The sequence below is a fragment of the Glycine soja genome, chromosome 19 (assembly GCF_004193775.1).
Source record: "Glycine soja cultivar W05 chromosome 19, ASM419377v2, whole genome shotgun sequence".
Taxonomy (NCBI): Eukaryota; Viridiplantae; Streptophyta; class Magnoliopsida; order Fabales; family Fabaceae; genus Glycine; species Glycine soja.
Window position 1 is genome coordinate 29,644,992 of NC_041020.1, and position 19,635 is coordinate 29,664,626.

The following is a 19,635-nucleotide window of genomic DNA, read 5'->3' on the forward strand; positions in this document are numbered from 1 at the left end:
TGCCTACTGTTGTGGGTTATAAACCCAATCTTGCTACTGAAATAGGTTATTCACGGGAAATGATCACCTGAAATTCAACCAGTTTATGTGCCCGCCGACAATTTGTCCATCCAATTTTAAACATGTTTTTCAAACATCTCATAGACCAAACAACTACAAGGAACAATTTCAACAAATTACCCATGATTCCAGATTTTCAGGCCTAATTACTGTGTAACATTTGTCCCACTTAATTAGTATAATTTATGACCAAATTGTTTAACTAAACTTCTCTTTCATACCATTTGTTATTCATTCCACCAAATTTTTTTTATCATTTTTTTTACTTCCTTTTTATCATTTTCTGACCTTTTACAAGTTTATCAAATAATCTCAGTTATTGTGGCAATGCATTTGGGTGTCAAACATTTTTCCTTTTTTAAAAGTGATTTAACAAAACATTATACCGGTACAAAGTACAAAGTACATGTTATTGCATTGGTTATCTATCTCTCTGTATATATATATAAAATCGACTTTCATGTGTCGGTTGGATACAAAAATGATTTTTTTTTACATCTCACTTTTACTTTCTCTCTCTTAGTCAATCACTCTCTCACTTCGAGATAGAAAAATATGTGGTTTTTTTTCCTGGAGTACACCGCTTCTCTCTCCATAATACCGAATATACACTACTTTGGGAAAAATCTTCCAAAGTACACCTGTTTTTTTTTTGCCTTTGGAAGTCGGGTTTGGCCACCCCGACTTCCGTTCTTCAGCTTTTTTTTTCTTTCTTTTATTTATTTATTATTTATTATAAATTAAAATTGAATATTATATTATATACAATTATTTTTAATAGATTTAAAATTATTTATTCAATAAATTAATTTTAGAAAAATTATTTTATAATTTTTTTTATTAAAAAATGATATTATTAAATTTAATTATTTTTGTTATATTATTTAATTTATTTAAGATATTTTTGGTTAAATATATGTTTTAAAATCTGAATTTTGTATAATAATATATTATTTTAGTAAAAATTGTAAATTTTAAATTTAATTATTTTACTAAATATAATTACTTTATTTATGTCATTAGATTTAATTAAAAATGGTAAAATTAAAGCTTTTAATAATTTATCTATAGAAGAATATTACACTGCATTATCAATGAAATATTTAAACAATGACAATTGGCTAAGGAAAAACTTAAGATGAGGATATATTTAGACAATTGTTTCTACTATGACCATGTTGCTAGCAAAGTCCACATTTTTTTCTACTTGGTCGTTCATTTTCGTCTTTGTCCATCTCAATAGGAATGTGAGTTGAAACGGGAAGACCCTTTGTAGTCCTCTTTCTCCTTGGATCAGGACCCCACTGATCTCCTTCATATTCTTGCCACATTGATTTGTGTGGCAATAAACCAAAAGAGTTGTCGTAAATGTGCAAAATGTGTTGTAAAGTGAATAATATCGGCACATAGATCATGGGATCAACATTGACAAATTTACAGGCAACCATGATCTGAGAACACTGTAAGTGTTTAGCCTGATATTCACCACAATCACACTTTTGGGATTGTAACATTACTCTAAACCTTCTAGGTGGTCTTGGTGTTTCAAGTGGGGATTGAATCTCTATTATAATAAAAGTGTGATTGTGTCTGTCGAATTCATTTACAATGTGTGTATTAGATTCTTGTTGACTGCTATTCATTGCGTCGAAGACGACTTCAGAATACAGTGAGCCAGAGTTGATCATTGCCAGAGTTTGTCGACCTCTATTAGCAAAAAGTTGTGTGGTCTTGAAATACGTCTCCTCAACTAACGATGACACCGACAAATGTCTTGTGTTTTTGAACATGGAATTAACAGACTCCGACAAATTGGTAGTCATATGTCCCCAATGTTTCCCCTCATCGAAGCATTGTACCCTTTTTTGTTTGGGTAATTGATCAAGCCCTTCAGCTGCACTTGGCTTATTCGCACGGATATCCCCAAGATGTCGCTAGTGCATCTTCTTTGTGTATGTGTAACTTGTAAATATTCAATGAATGTATTATGTTATAAAATTTGATTCAAAGAAAATTTTAACGAATAAATAAAATAGATTCTCACCAGCCAACATGAGTGGTTTCTTTAAATGTTTGTAGTTTGAGTTATTGCGAACAAAGTTTTGTGTAATGTGGCGCAGGCAAAAGAAATGGGATGTGTCCTGGACCCATAAGTTACTTGGGTTGTTGTAGGCATTTATAATTGAGGGGTGTCGGTCTGAAATGAGAGAAATGTTAATTTGCGGAGTAACATGTCTTCTCAAATTCTTTAGAAAAAACCCCCAAGCTGAAGTTGTCTCCCTTTCTACAATGGCGTAGGCAATCGGGAAGATATGGTTAGCTCCATCTTGTGCGGTAGCTATCAACAGTGTGACAGTATACTTCTCGTAAAGCCATGTACCATCTACTTGTACTATGGGTTTGCAATATGGAAAACCATTAATGCATGGACCAAATGACCAAAAGATACGTTTAAACAATCTTTTGCCCGGTACTATTTCTCCCCCTCATACAAGGATTCTGTTTGAGCAGCGACCACAGTCCCGGGAACACAAGATTGCAAAGCTCCGAAAAGTTTTGGCACTTTGGCACATGATTCTTCCCAATTTCCATGAATCATCTCCAATGCTCTTTGCTTTGCTAACCATGTCTTCTTGTAGGATAGGGTATAATTCATGAACGTTTTGATCTCTGCAATCAACGTCTTGATGGAGACGGTTGGGTTTGTTTTGACAATTGGTTGGATGATCTGTGCTATAATGTGTTTGACGAGTTGGCGATGATCTTATCTGAGCATCGGCATGAGACAAGTGTGATGACCTCTGATACTCTTGATAATCCATTTGTTATGCCTCTTTGAATTGCATGCGCCCAAGCTCCATGTACAACCACTTTCATGTAACTTGCAGACGAAGTTTAGCCTTCTCTGGTCAGAGTAAATTATTTTGCAATCAAAATGATTTCTGATGTTGTATTCTTTGATTGCTCGAATACATTGTGCTTTGTCATCGAAGGTCATGCCAACCTCGAGTATACCGATTGGTGGTTGTACATTGTGTTGCTGATGAACAAAATGGTGTTGATCAATGTAGTGTGGTAAGTGGTCAAAGTTCAAGTCTACTGGACACCTAGGTTGCTGATATTGCAACGGAGGTGACGGAGGTGTCGTTGGTCTGCCAACACCCTCGTCATCGGTTTGGTCATCACTTTGGTGATTGATGTGATCAAAGAACTGTTGATCCTCAGCCTCACTAAAATCATCCATGTTTTCATCATGAAATCATATAATGGGATCTTCGTTAGCAATGAGATGTTCATCTCAGTTTGATGTTTGCATTTGTGGTAGTTGTGAAGGTGGCGTAAAGGGGGATGAAGGATGGTTTTGTTGGTTAAAGGAGGTTTGTTGGCCCCGAAGAAAAGAATTGTTCTCGGATAATATTTGTGTGTATGAAGTATAAATGTCAAAGGGGTCTTGTGATTCAAGGTTGTTGTATGAAGATATTGGATTATTGAGGTTTATGTTGTTGTACGGTAACTATTGTGGAGGCGGTAGTTGTAGTTGTTGACATGAGGGTTGTGGAGACAATGGTTGTGATTGAAGAATAAGGTCAGTAACAGCATAGAATTCGACAGAATTCAATTGTGGATTCTGGAGAATTGTTTCCATCGCGCCTCTGATATCATCATTTTCGAATAGTTGAGCTGAAATAAAACGGGTCTGACCGAGATGAAATGAAATAGGGACACGAAATAACAATTGAGCAACGTGTTCAGTTGCTTAAGCAGGGAGACGATTGTTAATTTTTTGAATAAATTGTGTAAACGTAATAGAATGACTGACGTAAAAAAAATATTGGGTTCGCAGACGTGTACATCGATCCTTGAACTGGATTGTCTACAATGTGACCATTGTGGTAAATGATGGTCACAATTTCTTTAGGTGGAGCCATGGTGGTGCTTATGGGATATGAGTGGAAATGGTGTGAGAGTTACAAATCGAGTTTTGTTTTGTGAGAAAGTTGTTGTGATATGTTATTGTCAAATGGTGATATTATATATAGGTTGAGAAAGTTTAATATCAGAGTTAGATTGGAATGTTAGGTGGGAGATTTAGATTGGAAGGTTAGGTTGGGAGAGTTAGTTACTAGGGTTAGGAGGGAGTGTTAGATTGAAAGGTTAGGTGGGATAGTTAGATTGGAAGGTTAGGTGGGAGAGTTAGTTACGAGGGTTAGATGGGAGGGTTAGGTGGGAGTGTTTGATTGGAAGGTTAAGTAAGAGAGTTAGATCGAAAGGTTAGGTGGGAGGGTTAGGCAGCGAAGTTAGTTACGACGGTTAGGTGGGAGGGTTAGGTAGGACATTAAGTGTCTGTGAGTAAATTAGTGTACACATGTGAGTGAACAGTGTGCAACCCCACACATTAATATACATGACAAACTGTTCGTTTAATCATGATTGTTGACCGCAGTGTTTCGCATCGCATGCCAAGGTCACATGGATTGTTTTGAAACATGTTAATGGGATAAACATACACATGTGAGTGAACAATGTGCAATACCACACTTTAATGGGGTGTTAGTGCATATGAGGGTTAGGTCTGACATTGCTCCGCATATCTGAAATCATGCATATGTAGACTATTATTACTGAAGTAAATTGAAAATAACAACTTCAAAGCATGCAACAACTACAACTAGATAATAAAGACGGAGAAAAACTTCAACGCAATACAACAACAAAATATGTTAAATTATTCATTCTAATTTCAGGGTATTCTCCAGCTTCTGCTCCATGTTGGCCCAACTTAGGTCATTAACTTGAGTAGGTGATAATGAATTATGAACATCAACTTTAAGTTCCATACATATTACACTTGTCATATTGAGAAATGTATGAAACATGCACAAGACACCTTCTTCGTCAATAATTTGAATTGCCCTATATTGAACTTCACCATTGAATTGATATACAGGACAACGATACCAAAGGACATTAATTATAGGCGTAACACCATTATCTGTAATTGATGACTGTATTGCAGTGATTATATTTGGCAGCGTCATTGTTGGATTCAAGAGTAATGACTTTGTCTTGTCACCTCTGAAAATTGCATTTGCACTTGAACTTTGAATGATTTCACCATTGATATAAACGTACACACAAATGGGCTCTGACCTCATTGCTAGCCCTCTCTGTTTTCTCTCACAATTTGATTAGACGCAACTGTGCAAAGTATTGGGTGACATGGTAGGTTTATATATGCAATCAATCACGGGTCCATGGTTCACGTGAATTAGAATCTCGATGCGTCACAGTACCACATTTGTGTTAACGTGCTTTGGAATCTCGAGGCCTTACAACGAGACAAATTATAAATGTGATTTGGAATCTCGAGGCATTACAATTACATTAAGTGTAATGTTGAGGCCATGCGAAATGTTGAGAACGGAGCTAATGCGGTTAATGTACGCATGCGGGTGAATAGTGTGCACGAAAATGTCATTGGTTCACGTGCATCAGAATCTCGATGCGTGACAGTACCACAGTTGTTGTTAACGTGCTTTGGAATCTCAATGCCTTACAACGAGACAAATTATAAATGTGCTTTGGAATCTTGAGGCATTACAGTTACCTTAAGTGTAATGTTAAGGACATGCGAATTATTGAGAACCAAGTTCATGCGGTTAACGTATGCATGCGGGTGAACAGTGTGCACGAAAATTTCATTGATTCACGTGAATTAAAATCTCGATGCATCACAGTACCACAGTCATGTTAACGTGCTTCGGAATCTCGAGGCCTTACAACGAGACAAATTATAAATGTACTTTGGAATCTCGAGGCATTATAATTACCTTAAGTGTATTTGTGCTTGCAAAACTGAACACAGTTTAAATGATAAATAGATGAGAGGTGCATGTCAATACCATATTTGCATCACCCAACTTCAAATTTTATATCATTTGTATTCGGTTTACCATTTGACATCATTCTCATGGATGATAAACCTCTATTGCATCATCAACACGTTCATCGTTCACGTACTATGATCAATGAGTTAATCACTTCCTATTACCATACAATACCTGAACCAGAACCACAAATTATACCATTATTATCGTGTACCGGGTTCCAACATATTTCCCTAATCAAACAGTGTAAAATTGATCCTGCATTGATCACTGCATTGGTTGAACGATGGAGGCCTAAAACACATACCTTTCACTTGCCATGGGGAGAGTGCACCATCACACTCGAAGATGTTGCACTTCATCTAGGCATTAGAGTCGATGGTTGTGTTGTGGCTGGACCTAGCTTCTTACATTGGGATGAGTTATGCCACGAGTTACTAGGGGAAGTCCCTCCTGAAAATGCACGTAAAGGAGTCGTACTGAAACAGACATGGTTGCTAAGCATGTTGCACGCACCATTGCCCGAAGAACCAACAACACACCAACTACAATGTAGGTGTAGAGCTTACATAATGTACATGATTGGCGGTGCTTTAATTCCTGATAAATCTGGAAATAGAGTTCATTTAATGTATTTGAACCTATTATGTGAACACAAAAAAATATAGTTGGAGTTCGGCTTGTTTAGCAAACCTGTATAGAGAACTATGTCGAGCATCATCGGAGGTTGGTAAATCTATGGGTGGTTGTGTCATACTATTGCATTCATGGGCTTGGTACCGCATACCTTTTATTGCACCAAGAGTCCTACGACCCGAAACAACTTTTCCACTGGCTCAAAGGTTATTTACATATAGTGAAATGTAAATTTTTTTATTTCAATGACGTGTATTATAACATTACAATGAATACTGATTTTGTATGTTTTACATTTCAGATGGAGTGGTGGTAGATTAGAATATAGGGCCACACCTCATGGTGACTTGGTCGGATATAGGTCTCGTATAGATCATATGGAGAACCATGAGGTATAATACCATCATGATCTGCACCTTAAATATGTACATACATACTAACATGTTGCCTTGTTGGCATATATTTTAGTTTTCTTGGGTCCCATATAGAGGATTTGAAGAAAACCTACCCAGATGTGCATATAGAGACATGGAGATTTGGTTTGCATCTACTGCAATTATTTGTTTCTCGATTGTCGAATGGCATCAAACAAATCGGGTGAAGCTACAGTGTGGATTACAACAAGATATCCCTGTTGATCCCGTGAATCTTGATCTACTTCACCAAATTGACATGCGAAGCAATCATTACACTGATTGGATGGAATACCATGCGGAGTGGATTAATATCTGGAAAAACAAACACATCGATGTTTTAGCAGGGCAATGGGTTGAAGGAATAGTGACACATACACCAGCGTATATGGAATGGTATAGGAAAAACACTACTTTGTTCTTGTCTGTTGCACAACAACTACATGATCCACGCACAACAATTACCCATAATGTTGCAGGGTCAGGTGTTGAACAAACACATTTTGAAATTCCACATTCTCAGTCAATGTATTTTACTCCTTCACCTGTTCATCAAACTTTTGGCCACACTGGCGAGTCAGTCACCGCAACCACTCATGAATGGATGATTGATTTATTTGGCGTCGATTTCAATACACCAAATTCAGCGGCATCATATTCAGCTACTTTACAACAGTTCGATGCACCACATTCGTTTGGAGAACAAGGTCAAAGTTCTTCAGCTACAACAACCAACATTGAAAATACTAACATAGAACAACAACATCATCATGATGTGAGAGAACCAGTCATACTGGAAAGAAGAAATCCGCCACGTAATCGGCGTCCACCACCTTGTGGGACTGGTCATCGTCTTGGTCATTGAACTATAAAATCTTGTAATAATGGGATCAAATATTTAAGTACCCCTGTAACGACATCATCAAATATGATTTGGACCCTTGCAACTATGCTTAAGTATCCAAGTTTTGTATTTTTTTTCAAATTATGTCGAACACATTAATGATATTCATGACACACTTTTTCTATGTTTTGAACGTCAAAGAATCCAAAAAAAATATATCGTGCACCAGTTCCATGGGATATTACCTCAAAATACAAGCACAAAATCAAAAAAACTATGATTTAAACCCTTGCAACTATGCTTAAGTGCCCATGTTCTGCATTTTTTTCAAATTATGTCAAACACATTAATGATATTCATGACACACTTTTTCTATGTTTTGAACGTCATAAAATGCAAAAAATATTATATCGTGCACCAGTTCCATGGGATATCAACTCAAAATACAAGCACAAAATCAAAAAAACTATGAGTTGGACACTTTTTTCATGGTAATAACATCAAAAAATCCAAAAAAAAAATGTTCGTAACACACTAGAATTTTCACAAATCAGTTTTTTTTTACTATGAAATTATAATGGACTTCTGCTGGATCAATTATGAGGGATAAATCACAGTCGAAATTGACAACATTGGCAATTTGCACACGTCTGTAAAAAAATAAATGTCGCACCAGTAAAACTGGCATGACATGGACAACTCAATTTTTTTTTTACTCTGATAATTGCAATGGATTTCTGCTCCATCAATTATCATAGTTGAAATTGACAACACTCAGAAATTTGCACACGTCTCTAAAAAATTAATGTCGCACCAGTAAAAATGACATGACGTGGACAACTCAGTTTTTTTTTCACTCTGCAATTTGCACATTATGGACCCTTGTAAATATGCTTAAGTGTTCATTTATCTGTTCATCTAAATGCCCAGTTAACTAGTGACTCACTCAACTATAACCAAATTCTATAAATACCACTACAACTAAAGACATTCGTAACAATTTCAAATTTTCATCTCAATCCCTACCACAATGTGTCACCTAACTGCATATGTTTGTGTTTACTACGACGACCAAATTTGCAATACTAATGAGGGCACCACCTTCGTTAGTAACAACACAAAAACTTTCATGGTCAACAAGGTCATAAACTTTACACAATTGCTTGAACTTGTTCACCAAAAACTAAACATTGACCCATAACAACATATCCAACATCTCCACTTTTGGTGCCCTATATTTGAGTCAGGACAACGTTATATGTACATATCTTTTATTCTACGAGATGATGTTGATGTTTGACAAATGTTTAACATTTTTTACAACAACCCATCACTACCATTTGTGGAGTTATTTGCCATAATCTGTCACAATAATAACCCACCAGGCAACCAACATGGCTCAACCTCTAATCTTGAGGACTTATCAGATGAATACGAGACTTGTTGGGTCAAAAACCATGACAGTGATATTGACTCCTCTTCCAGGCCCGAAGGATGTAACCTGTCTCCATCCCACGAACCTATATTCAAACGGGATTGGTAATGTACGGATCATTCATGTCTAAGTTATTTCTTCTTTGAGATTTTCATGTAATGTCTTATGTTCGTCTTCAGTTATCACTTTACGTATTGAAATAATTTTTCCTTTAAATTTAAATTAGCAATTTTTAGTTTACCCACTTTTACTGCAGTAGTTGACATGGTAACATAACTGTCAAAATTCAAAATACTTTGTCATTTACACTACACTGTTTCTAAAAATTAAATGTCTCATCGACAAAACTGACATGAAATGGACAACTCGTAATCTCTTTGTTCACTCTGAAAATAATCATGGACGTTTGTTGCTTTAATTACAAGGGAAAAATCACAGTCCAAATTGACAATACTCTGCAATTTGCACACGTCTCTAAAAATTAAATGTCTCACCTACAAAACTGACATGAAATGGACAACTCATAATCTCTTTGTTCACTCTAAAAATTATCATGAACGTTTGCTGCTTTAATTACATGGGAAAAATCATAGTCCAATTTGACAACACTCTGCATTATGAGCTGTCCATTTCATGTCAGTTTTGCAGGTGAGACATTTAATTTATAGAGACGTGTGCAAAAATGACATGAGATGGACAACTCATAATCTCTTTGTTCACTCTGAAATTATAATGGACGTCTGTTACATCACTTACTAGGGAAAAGGAAACATTGGATTCCAATACACATCAACGTGACAGAATACTCATACAACTATAAATAACACAACACAAACAATACAAACACGCAATCTCACACAACATAATTTCACAAACCAAATTCAATCTTATTACTATGTCATTTTTGGGAGAAACAAGCAGTCAGACCATTGCTAACTCTAGATTAGCTTTCATCTTTCCAAATGGATCATTCACTCACAACCAAACTGATGTTTCTTTTCAAAGTCTCACTCCAACACCTATGCGAGTTCCTAACGACTGTTCTTTTGATACACTCAAGCGTAGAATGCACAACACCCTTCAACTAACCAACGATCAATTACTGGATGAAATCTACTACCGACAACCATTCATAGATGCAGGCCATCAATATTTTTTTCAATCTCTACAATTGAAAAATGATGATGATGTTTACACACAATGTTAATGTGCAATGAGCAATACTCGTGTGTTGGCCCTATAGAATTATTATGTACCATTATTAGAACACCGGATGCTATACTCAACCTACTTCAATCAATCATCATTTCTACTCATGATGCAATTATGTATTACAACGGGAAGTGGAACATACCACATCAAGGTGAGTTTTTGGGTTACTCCTTTACTGGAACTCATCCAATAAGATTTGACATTCCTTTGGGATGTGGCATGGAGAAACTCAAGGATTTAATCAAGCAAGTTGCACCTATAGGGGTTCCCTCTAATGGAATTCACATATCACAATTGGTTAGACGATTGTTCTTTTGACAATCAGGTCATTCTAAGTATTCCAAAAATTTGATTGAATATGAGATAACAGAATTGAAAAATGATGAAGACGTGCTAAAGGTGTTATCACAATCCAACTATTGAAAACGATTCTGCACAATAGAAATTTTGGCTATTTTTAGCAAACCAGTAATCCAAATAGAAGAAGACATGTATTCTGCACAACATATTTCAGATCCTCATTAGTTTTGTTATGTTTGCATTGTAATTGTAAGTTTTAATATGTTTCATTATTGTTGAGTATCATTGTGTAATTTGAGTATTTTGTCTACTTTATAAGACAGATGTGTCATATATTTTTTCGCGGTGTTTTTTTTTTTTACTTTATTTTAGTACTACTAACTAATTTTATTATTTTTTAATTACAAGAACATAAAAAAATTAACAAAACATAAATTTAACTACACAATTACATATAACATAAATAAAAAATTATACTCAAATTTTATCCAATTTTTATATTTTTCTTTATATATATATTTTTGTTAATAAAAAAATTAATTTAATCAATATTAAAAAAATAATTTAGTAATTAAATAATTTTAAAAGTAATTAAAAATATTTTTATATGATATAATATTTAATTTAAAAAAAAAGAACACGAAGGAAAGTCGGGGTGGCCAAACTCGACTCCCATAAAGGAAGCAACAAAATTTTGATGAGATAACAGAATTGAAAAATGTTGAAGACGTGCTAAAGGTATTAGCACAATGCAATTATTGGAAACGATTCTGCACAATAGAAATTTTGACTATTTTTAGCAAACCAGTCATCCAAATAAAAGAAGACATGTATCCTACACAACATATTCCATATCATTATTAGTTTTGTCATATTTGTGTTGTAATTGTAATTTTTAATATGTTGCATTATTGTGGACTATCATCCTAGTTACTACAGTTTGAAATATTTTGTCTACTTTGTAAGACAAATATATCAATTATTTTTTCACATGTTTTCTTTAATTTATGTTAACATTACTAACTAATTTTATTATTTTTTAATTTTAAGAACATAATAAAAAAATCAACAAAACATAAATTTAACTATAAAATTACATATAACATAAATACAAATTTATACTATAATTTTATCCAATTTTTATATTTTTCTTCATATTTATATTTCTCTTTAACAAAATTATAAAATATTTTTCCTAAAATTAATTTATTAAATAAATAATTTTAAAATCTATTAAAAATAATTTTATATAATATAATATTTACCTTTAATTAAATTTTAATTTATAATAAATAATAAATAAATAAAAGAAAAAAAAGTTGAAGAATGGAAGTTCGGGGTGGCCAAACCCGACTTCCAAAGACAAACAAGAAACAGGTGTACTTTGGAAAAATTTTTCCAAACTAATGTATATTCGGTATTATGGAGAGAGAAGCGGTGTACTCCAGGAAAAAAACCAATATATGCAAGTAGTAAATATAATTACCCACTTATATGGGGCAGGTATGAGTACTTAATAGTACTTGCCCAAACCCTATCCACTTTCATTTCTACTCTCACTTTCTGTTTTTTTTTTTTAAACCGTGCATAAAAATCCCAGGCTAGATTATTAATAAAGTATTGAGTACTTAATAGTACTTGCCCAAACCCTATCCACTTTCATTTCTACTCTCACTTTCACTTTCTGTTTTTTTTTTTAAACCGTGCATAAGAATCTAGTTAACCGTTGATATTATGTATACATGTATAAAAATTATAGATATGTTAAAATATAAACTGTTGGGCTTAGGCCCCTTCTAATATCAAAATATAAAATGTTAATTTTCCTATTAAATACTGAAATTTATAATTTCATTTCTACACAGTAAATTTATCCTTTTCTTTTGTTTTGATAAAAAGTTTCTCCTTTTAAAAAAGTCAAATTCAATATGTTTCTTTTTATTTAAAGAAATTAACTAATATATGGTAATTATTCTCTTACTGTCAATTAAACTTTCCTTAAATTATAATATTCATTCTAAATCTTGTACAGCAATCTACGCTAGTAAAAGTAGCAAAAAAGGAATGACCCCGACCTTATTGCCCTACAAAAATTATAGCCGTTACAATGCCAGCACCCCGAAGCCATTCAAAATAATTCGACCGTTGGGAAAATATTCAAAATAATCAATTGGCACTGTGTGAAAATGAGTTCTCTCTCCCCCTTTACCCGCTAACCCTTTTGCAGAATCCAAAGCAATGGAGAACAAAAGAATGGTGACGAATGAAGAACAGAGGCGCAGTCCCAGAAACCAGAAGATCCTCCCATTAGCAGATTACAATGGCCAAAACTTGGCAACCCTTTTCAGCCCAAGGTTCAAATCTGCGGCTGCTATGGCTGGTTGGGATGAAGAGGCACTGTTGTTGGCCAGCCTCTTCGTTGAAGACACGCCGGATAGAGATCCCAAGCACAAGAAGCGCTACGTTTGGCACTCCAAAACCCCACCAAACTCATCAAGGTAGTGTCCTCTTTTTCTTTAATTTTTTAGACGAAATTTAGATTCCTTAAGTGCTTTGCCATTGTTCCATAATCAGAATTCGAGTTTCATCTCCGTAACCTATGCTGCCCTTCGATGCAAGTTTTTATTAGACGGAATACCAAGATGAAACTATAACTCTGATTACAGAATACTACCAAGTCCACCTAAAGAACTGAATCTAAGTTTCGTACATTTTTTCCTAGTAAAGATTGGTTCTTCTTCTTTTTTTTTTCCATTGGTGACTTGATTGATTATCATGCTATATAATATTGTTGATAATAATGCTCTTTGTTTTAGGAAACGTAGAGCTCTGAGGAGTCCACAAGCACCAATCCCTGTAGTTCTTGATCTTGATGCAGAAGAAACTCCCAGAAAAGGTCATTTTACTATCTTGAATGTCTCAATTTTATGTTTATTTGCTTTCATGTGCTCTCTTTTCAATCATGTTATGTTCTTTTCGAATGACAGATAGTGGGAGAAAGAATAAAGAAATGAAAGTTTGTGTTGATAATGAGGGAAAGAAAGCTTGTGTTGAGAATGAGGGAAGCAGAGTGGGAGGAGATGGGAATGAATCAAAAGAGAAGAACTCGGCTGACGCTTCTTCTAGTTCTGTTCTTCCCTGCATTGATAAACTAAGGGATGAGCTTTCCTGTGCTGTAAGAGCCTTGTGATTTTTCGGGCTGATTTCGATTTGGTTTCATATTTTGTTTAGATATGAATATGATGTTTTGTTTTCTTACTTCAGATTTGTTTGGAGATATGCTTTGAGCCAAGTACCACTCCTTGTGGTCACAGGTAAATATCAAATCAAAAGTCAAACACCCCACCAGACTGAATTTCTTATTTGAATCATTGAAATTGTGCTAGAAATTTCCTTTATGGTACCCGATTTAATTTTTAATATACCAACTCCTAGATTTATGATCTAGAATGTACAATTTTTCAGCTTTTGCAGAAAATTGTGCTAGAAATTTTCCTTTTAGGGGGTAGCCAATTTAATTTTTAATACATCAACTCCTAAATTCTAATCTAGAATCTACAAATTATCAGCTTCTGTAGAAAATTAACCAAGAAATTTTCCTTTAGGGGTACCCAAGTAATCTTTAACACATCAACTCCCAGATTTTCTGATATAGAATATGCAATTTTTCAGCATTTGTATAAAATTATACTAGAAATTTTTGTTGGGGGTACCCAATTTAAGTTTTAATGCATGAATTTCCAGATTTCTGATTCCTATTCTTCAAAATTGAGTACCCAAGTAATCTTTAACACATCAACTCCCAGATTTTCTGATATAGAATATGCAATTTTTCAGCATTTGTATAAAATTATACTAGAAATTTTTGTTGGGGGTACCCAATTTAAGTTTTAATGCATGAATTTCCAGATTTCTGATTCCTATTCTTCAAAATTGCAGCTTCTGTAGAAAATGTCTAAGATCTGCTGCAGACAAGTGTGGCAAAAAGTGCCCAAAATGCAGGCAGCTAATAAGGTGTTAGTCTATTAATATTTTGTTGATTATGCAAAATCACATGTTCGTAAATCTTAATTAATGATTTCTGTTCCACAAGCATTCTATTTTGTGCTACCTTATTCCTATAAACCTTCATGGTATATTGCAGCAATGGCCGACCATGCACTGTGAACACAGTTCTCTGGAACACAATCCAGCTTCTGTTTCCACAAGAAGTTGAAGCAAGAAAAGAAGCCAGTGCCTTGAATAGTCTCCAACAAGCTCAAAATCTGAGTCCAGAATCAGCATTTTTTGCTAATCTAAGGAATGACAGACGACAGCCTTTTAGGGGGGCATCAACAACAACATCATCAACACAGCAGGATGAGGATGCTGCATTGGCTAGAATGTTGCAGAGACAAATTGATGAACAAAGAAGCCCGGGAACAACTCGAACTCGGTTTGCAAGATTGAGGGCAAGAAGAGGAGGGGTTTCTACTAGCCAACATGAGGATGCAGCTTTGGCTCTAAGGATGAGGAGAGAAGAGTTCATGCAAACTTATAGAGGGAGCAGCCAGTCTAGCAGGCTACCCTCATCATTATTAGCTAGAGAAAAATTGAGGGCTATGGTATCTAGAGCCATGAACAGAAGAGAAGATCTTAGACAAGGGTGAATGTTGTTAACAACTAAACTTTTTTTTTCTGAATGTCATTTTATGGTTATATTCGTGTCTCATAATTTGTGAGGTGTGCATTGTTTTGATTTTCAAGGTACAAATTGAATTATTCAAAACTGAACTGGCATTCTGAATTATGATGTTTCTACTAAGCTATTCTTTAATCTTAGTTTACAAAACTATAGTGTTAAACTGTAAATCAATTAACACCGTGTAATGTAAAGACTTGATGAACTTTTAAGATGAAGAATTTTGGTGGAATAAAGTTGTTGTGAAAATGAATTGGTCATGGTAAGAACCACGAAATGGATTTTAGGGTGAAGACGCTAGTCGCTCATCAAAATCTCATCATATTTCCAAGCCCTTCAGCCATCCCAGGGGGGCATACTTCATTTAAGTGTGTCAGGTGAGATGAAAAAATGTTAATTGACTATCATAAGGCCAAGAATACATTATAAAACCATTATCATTGTCGTAAAATGAGAAAATAAAAGCAGAAGAAAATAAAAATAAATAAATAAATAAATTTGGTACTTGTAAAAGAGTCATATACTCTGAATTGCTACGAATAATATATGAATGGTTGAGCTGATCATAAAGGTATTCCAAGATAGAGACATGCATGCTGTGCACATCTATCCCAGTGGTGGAAAAGCTCCAAACATGCCACATCCACCGATGAGGAACTCTTGTCAGCAAAGATGGACTTTTCCATAAGGTTTAGTTTGAAAACTATTTACAGGACATGCGTGATTTTATTTTTTTACATTGGTTATATCTTTTGCTTTATATATTTATTTATTTTTGAAAATATATACTTCCATTCAAGAAGGAAAAACGGTCAAAGGCCTTACATCATCAGAAACTCTAGACATAATTGGTGAGGGAACTCTTCGAACCAATATTTTTCTATACACTCAAAAGCAAAATGAGCTAAACAAAACCAGCTGCTCTATTGACTAATCTTGGGGAAAAGCTTAAATAAATAAAGAAGGGTTTGATTATCTTCTCAAATTATATTAAATAATTTAATTTGATCTCTAAATTTTTAAAAGATTTAATTTAGTTCTTAAGTTCATAAAAAAGAATCAATTTAGTTATCAAATTTTTAAAAGATTTAATTTGCTCTTTAAGTTCTTAAAAACAAATTATTTTGGTCTCCAAAATTTTAAGAATTTGAGGATCAAATTAAACCATTTAAAATAATTTTGGAACCAAATTGATTCATTTTTAAAAACTTAAGGATCAAATTGAATCTTTTAAAAATGTGGGGATCAAATTAATTCATTTTTAAGAATTTGTGGACCAAATTCAACCTTTTAGAAATTTAAAAACTAAATTGAATTATTTAGAATAACTTGGGGATCAAATTGATAATTAAACCAGTAAGGTGAGATCCTCCTAGTCTAGAGCAATCCTTGAGAATGTCATCCAAATAGTTGCCCGAACTATCCCCTTTAGACTGCCAATGTTGAACCAAAGTTTGGCAATCAGATTCGAAGATGGCAGAGGAGAAAGCCAAAGTTGTCTATTTCCCACCTGAAAGCAATAGTCTCTACAGTGAGAGGATCATGACAATGGGGGAGCAGAAGAGAGGCAGCTGCTAGGATTTCTCCACTTTGATCACGAAAAAGCACACCAAGACCAGTAGAAGCATCAAAATTAGCTTTAATAAAGCCTTTAGGAAGATGAATCCAGCTCTTGGGCTTGAAACCAGGCCGATGTAGCACACTTTCTGAAGGTAACTGGATGGAAGATGCCTTAGATAAGGTCTCTTGCACCTGCTGGAACTTTTTGTTGTGGAAGACCCACTGATTCCTTTTAAACCAAATAACCCACAACAACTCACAAATCTTTACCATGAACTCCCCATTCTCCAAACAGGATGCAAATCAGGCAATGAAAGAGGATTGGTGATGTATGTTAATTAACCCCCCTAAGCTTGAGGCAAACCACGTGCGTCTAACCTCTTCACAATATAAAAGAGCCTGACCAGTATTTTCTTCCTGCAGACCACATCTAGGAAAGATAGTATCTATCTGCAAGCCTCTTTCTTTTCAGATTTAGCATAACAGGGAGAATGTCCATGCAAGCCCTCCACGCAAAATGGGTGCACTTCGGGATGGATTTAATTTGCCAAAGCTTCTTCCAAAAATTCTCTAGTATCACACTAGAGAAAGCTTCCTCGTGATTGTCCTTTTTCAGGGCTTGATAATAACCGGACTTCATTGTGTACTGCCGTAAGACAATGTGCCTCCAAACTAACCTATCAAGTCTTGAAGAGAGACCTAAGGGGATAGAGAGGATCTACTGACAAGTTTGGGGAGAGAAAATGGAGTTCAGTTTACTTACATCCTAACGGTGAGTGGCTAGATCAATCAAATTTGCTACATGAAGTTGACTTTCCTCATTACTATGGTGATAGCTATCTAGACCTACCTCGATCTGTCTCATCCAACTCTCACTAATTTTTAATCACCAAATTAGGCTTGACAAGTGTACCCGTTCTCGCAGGGACTGATCTAGACCTACCTCGATTTTAATGGGAAAAAACGAGTTGACGGTAGTCGGATTTGGATTCGAATTTTCTCCGATTGAGAAAGTTGGATTCTGGGATGGGATCGGGTATGTTGGTCCATGCCCCCACCCTAGCCGCACTGCTATTATGATTTAATAAATATTTTAAATTACTATTATAACCTATTTTAATGAATTAATGTTTGTTTTATGCATGAAATTATTGTTTTTCTTATAATTGAGTACAGTTTTTACTTAATTTCATGTTGAGCTAAAAAAATAAATGAGAGCAAGCAATTTTTACTTAATTTGCTACAAAGTACTTAGAATTTCAACCTTGATAAACAAGCTGTTATGATCACAATTTCTTTAAGCTATCCAAAAATAAAAGAGATCAAACAATTTTCTTGAAATTTCAATTTAGCATGTTGTAATAGATTTAGTCCAAATACAAAAAAAATGTCTTATTTTCTCCATTTTTTATGAATAAAAAAAAACAAGATAGGATCCGGGCAAGGCGGGGCGGGGCGGGGCGGGGAAACCTAATCCTCAAGCGAGATGGGTCTAATATTTGGACCTTGACAGGGATCGGGGGCGGGGGCAGGGGCGAGGAGGACTTGGGGAGTTGGGGCGGGGGTGGGGAGATAAACCCCCCTTGCCCCGCCCCATTGCCATGCCTACACTAAATGGATCTATCTGTAATAGTTACTTCAGAAGAAAGCATACTTGTCCAAGTGAGGCTAGGTCTAAAAGCCTTTTTTTGCATCGAGAAGAGATGTTTGTCTGATCCAACTCTCACTAATTTTCAATCACCAATACACCAAATGGATCTATCCGCAATAGTTGCTTGAGAAGAAAGGATACTTGTCCAGGTGAAGCAAGGTCTAAAAGTTGTTTTTTTTGCATCGAGAGGAGATAAGGGAAAGTAGCTGGCTTTCAAGACCCTAGAGGCTAGGCATTCTTCATTGGTCATTAATCACCAAAATTGCTTTACCAATATAGCATTGTTAAAATGTTTGAGTCTTTTGAACCCGAAACCAACAGAGGCTTTAGAAACTTTTAGTTTCTCCCAAAGAGTCCAGTGCATTTTCCTCTTATCCAGGTTGTGTTAGAGATAGAGGGGGCAACATGAACAACATGAAGACTAAAGCTTGAAGCTTGGAGAAAAGCTTGAAGATGTTTTGTCTTTTACATGCCCAACTCCTTTGAGTAGCATTTGTATTGGTTGTTATATTGAATGTTGCATCTTAGTCCATATCATATCTTTTGTGCATCATGCATCATCATAAGTAAGTGAGAAGAAAAATTTCTAAGTTAGAAAAGTTTCTTCTGAAGGCAAAACTCTCTGTTTTAATCGATTACAACCTTATCGTAATCGATTACACAAGTTGTCTGAAGCTTGCAGAGTTATGTCTCGTATCTGTTTAACCGATTACACATTTGTTTTTGAGACAATGACTGATTTATTCAGGAGTTTTTGTTTTAATCGATTACCATGTGATCTAATCGATTACTTCTCTTTCTATTAGTAGTTCAAAAGTGAACAAGAACACTTTAATCGATTACTTTGAGTATCAAATAAAAGGATCATTAAGTACCTTAAGGGTACAACCAATGTAGGTTTGTGGTATCATAAAGGTACCTCCTTAAATCTAACAGGCTTTTCAGATTCTGACTT

The 19,635-nt window shown here is 35.0% G+C and overlaps 1 protein-coding gene across 2 annotated transcripts; it reads left to right on the forward strand.

Moving 5' to 3' along the window:
• Positions 1 to 12,918: 12,918 nt before the first annotated feature.
• LOC114399433 lies at positions 12,919 to 15,614 on the forward strand. Of its 2 annotated transcripts, none has more exons than XM_028361620.1 (6): positions 12,919 to 13,286; positions 13,614 to 13,684; positions 13,776 to 13,963; positions 14,053 to 14,102; positions 14,728 to 14,802; positions 14,933 to 15,614. In XM_028361620.1, exons 1-6 carry the CDS (start codon positions 13,027 to 13,029, stop codon positions 15,435 to 15,437), a joined length of 1,149 nt encoding a protein of 382 aa, XP_028217421.1. In that variant the 5' UTR covers positions 12,919 to 13,026; the 3' UTR covers positions 15,438 to 15,614. The 2 variants fall into 2 exon arrangements, with proteins under 2 accessions (XP_028217421.1, XP_028217420.1); XM_028361619.1 differs by having other exon boundaries at positions 12,922 to 13,286; positions 13,605 to 13,684.
• Positions 15,615 to 19,635: the final 4,021 nt, after the last annotated feature.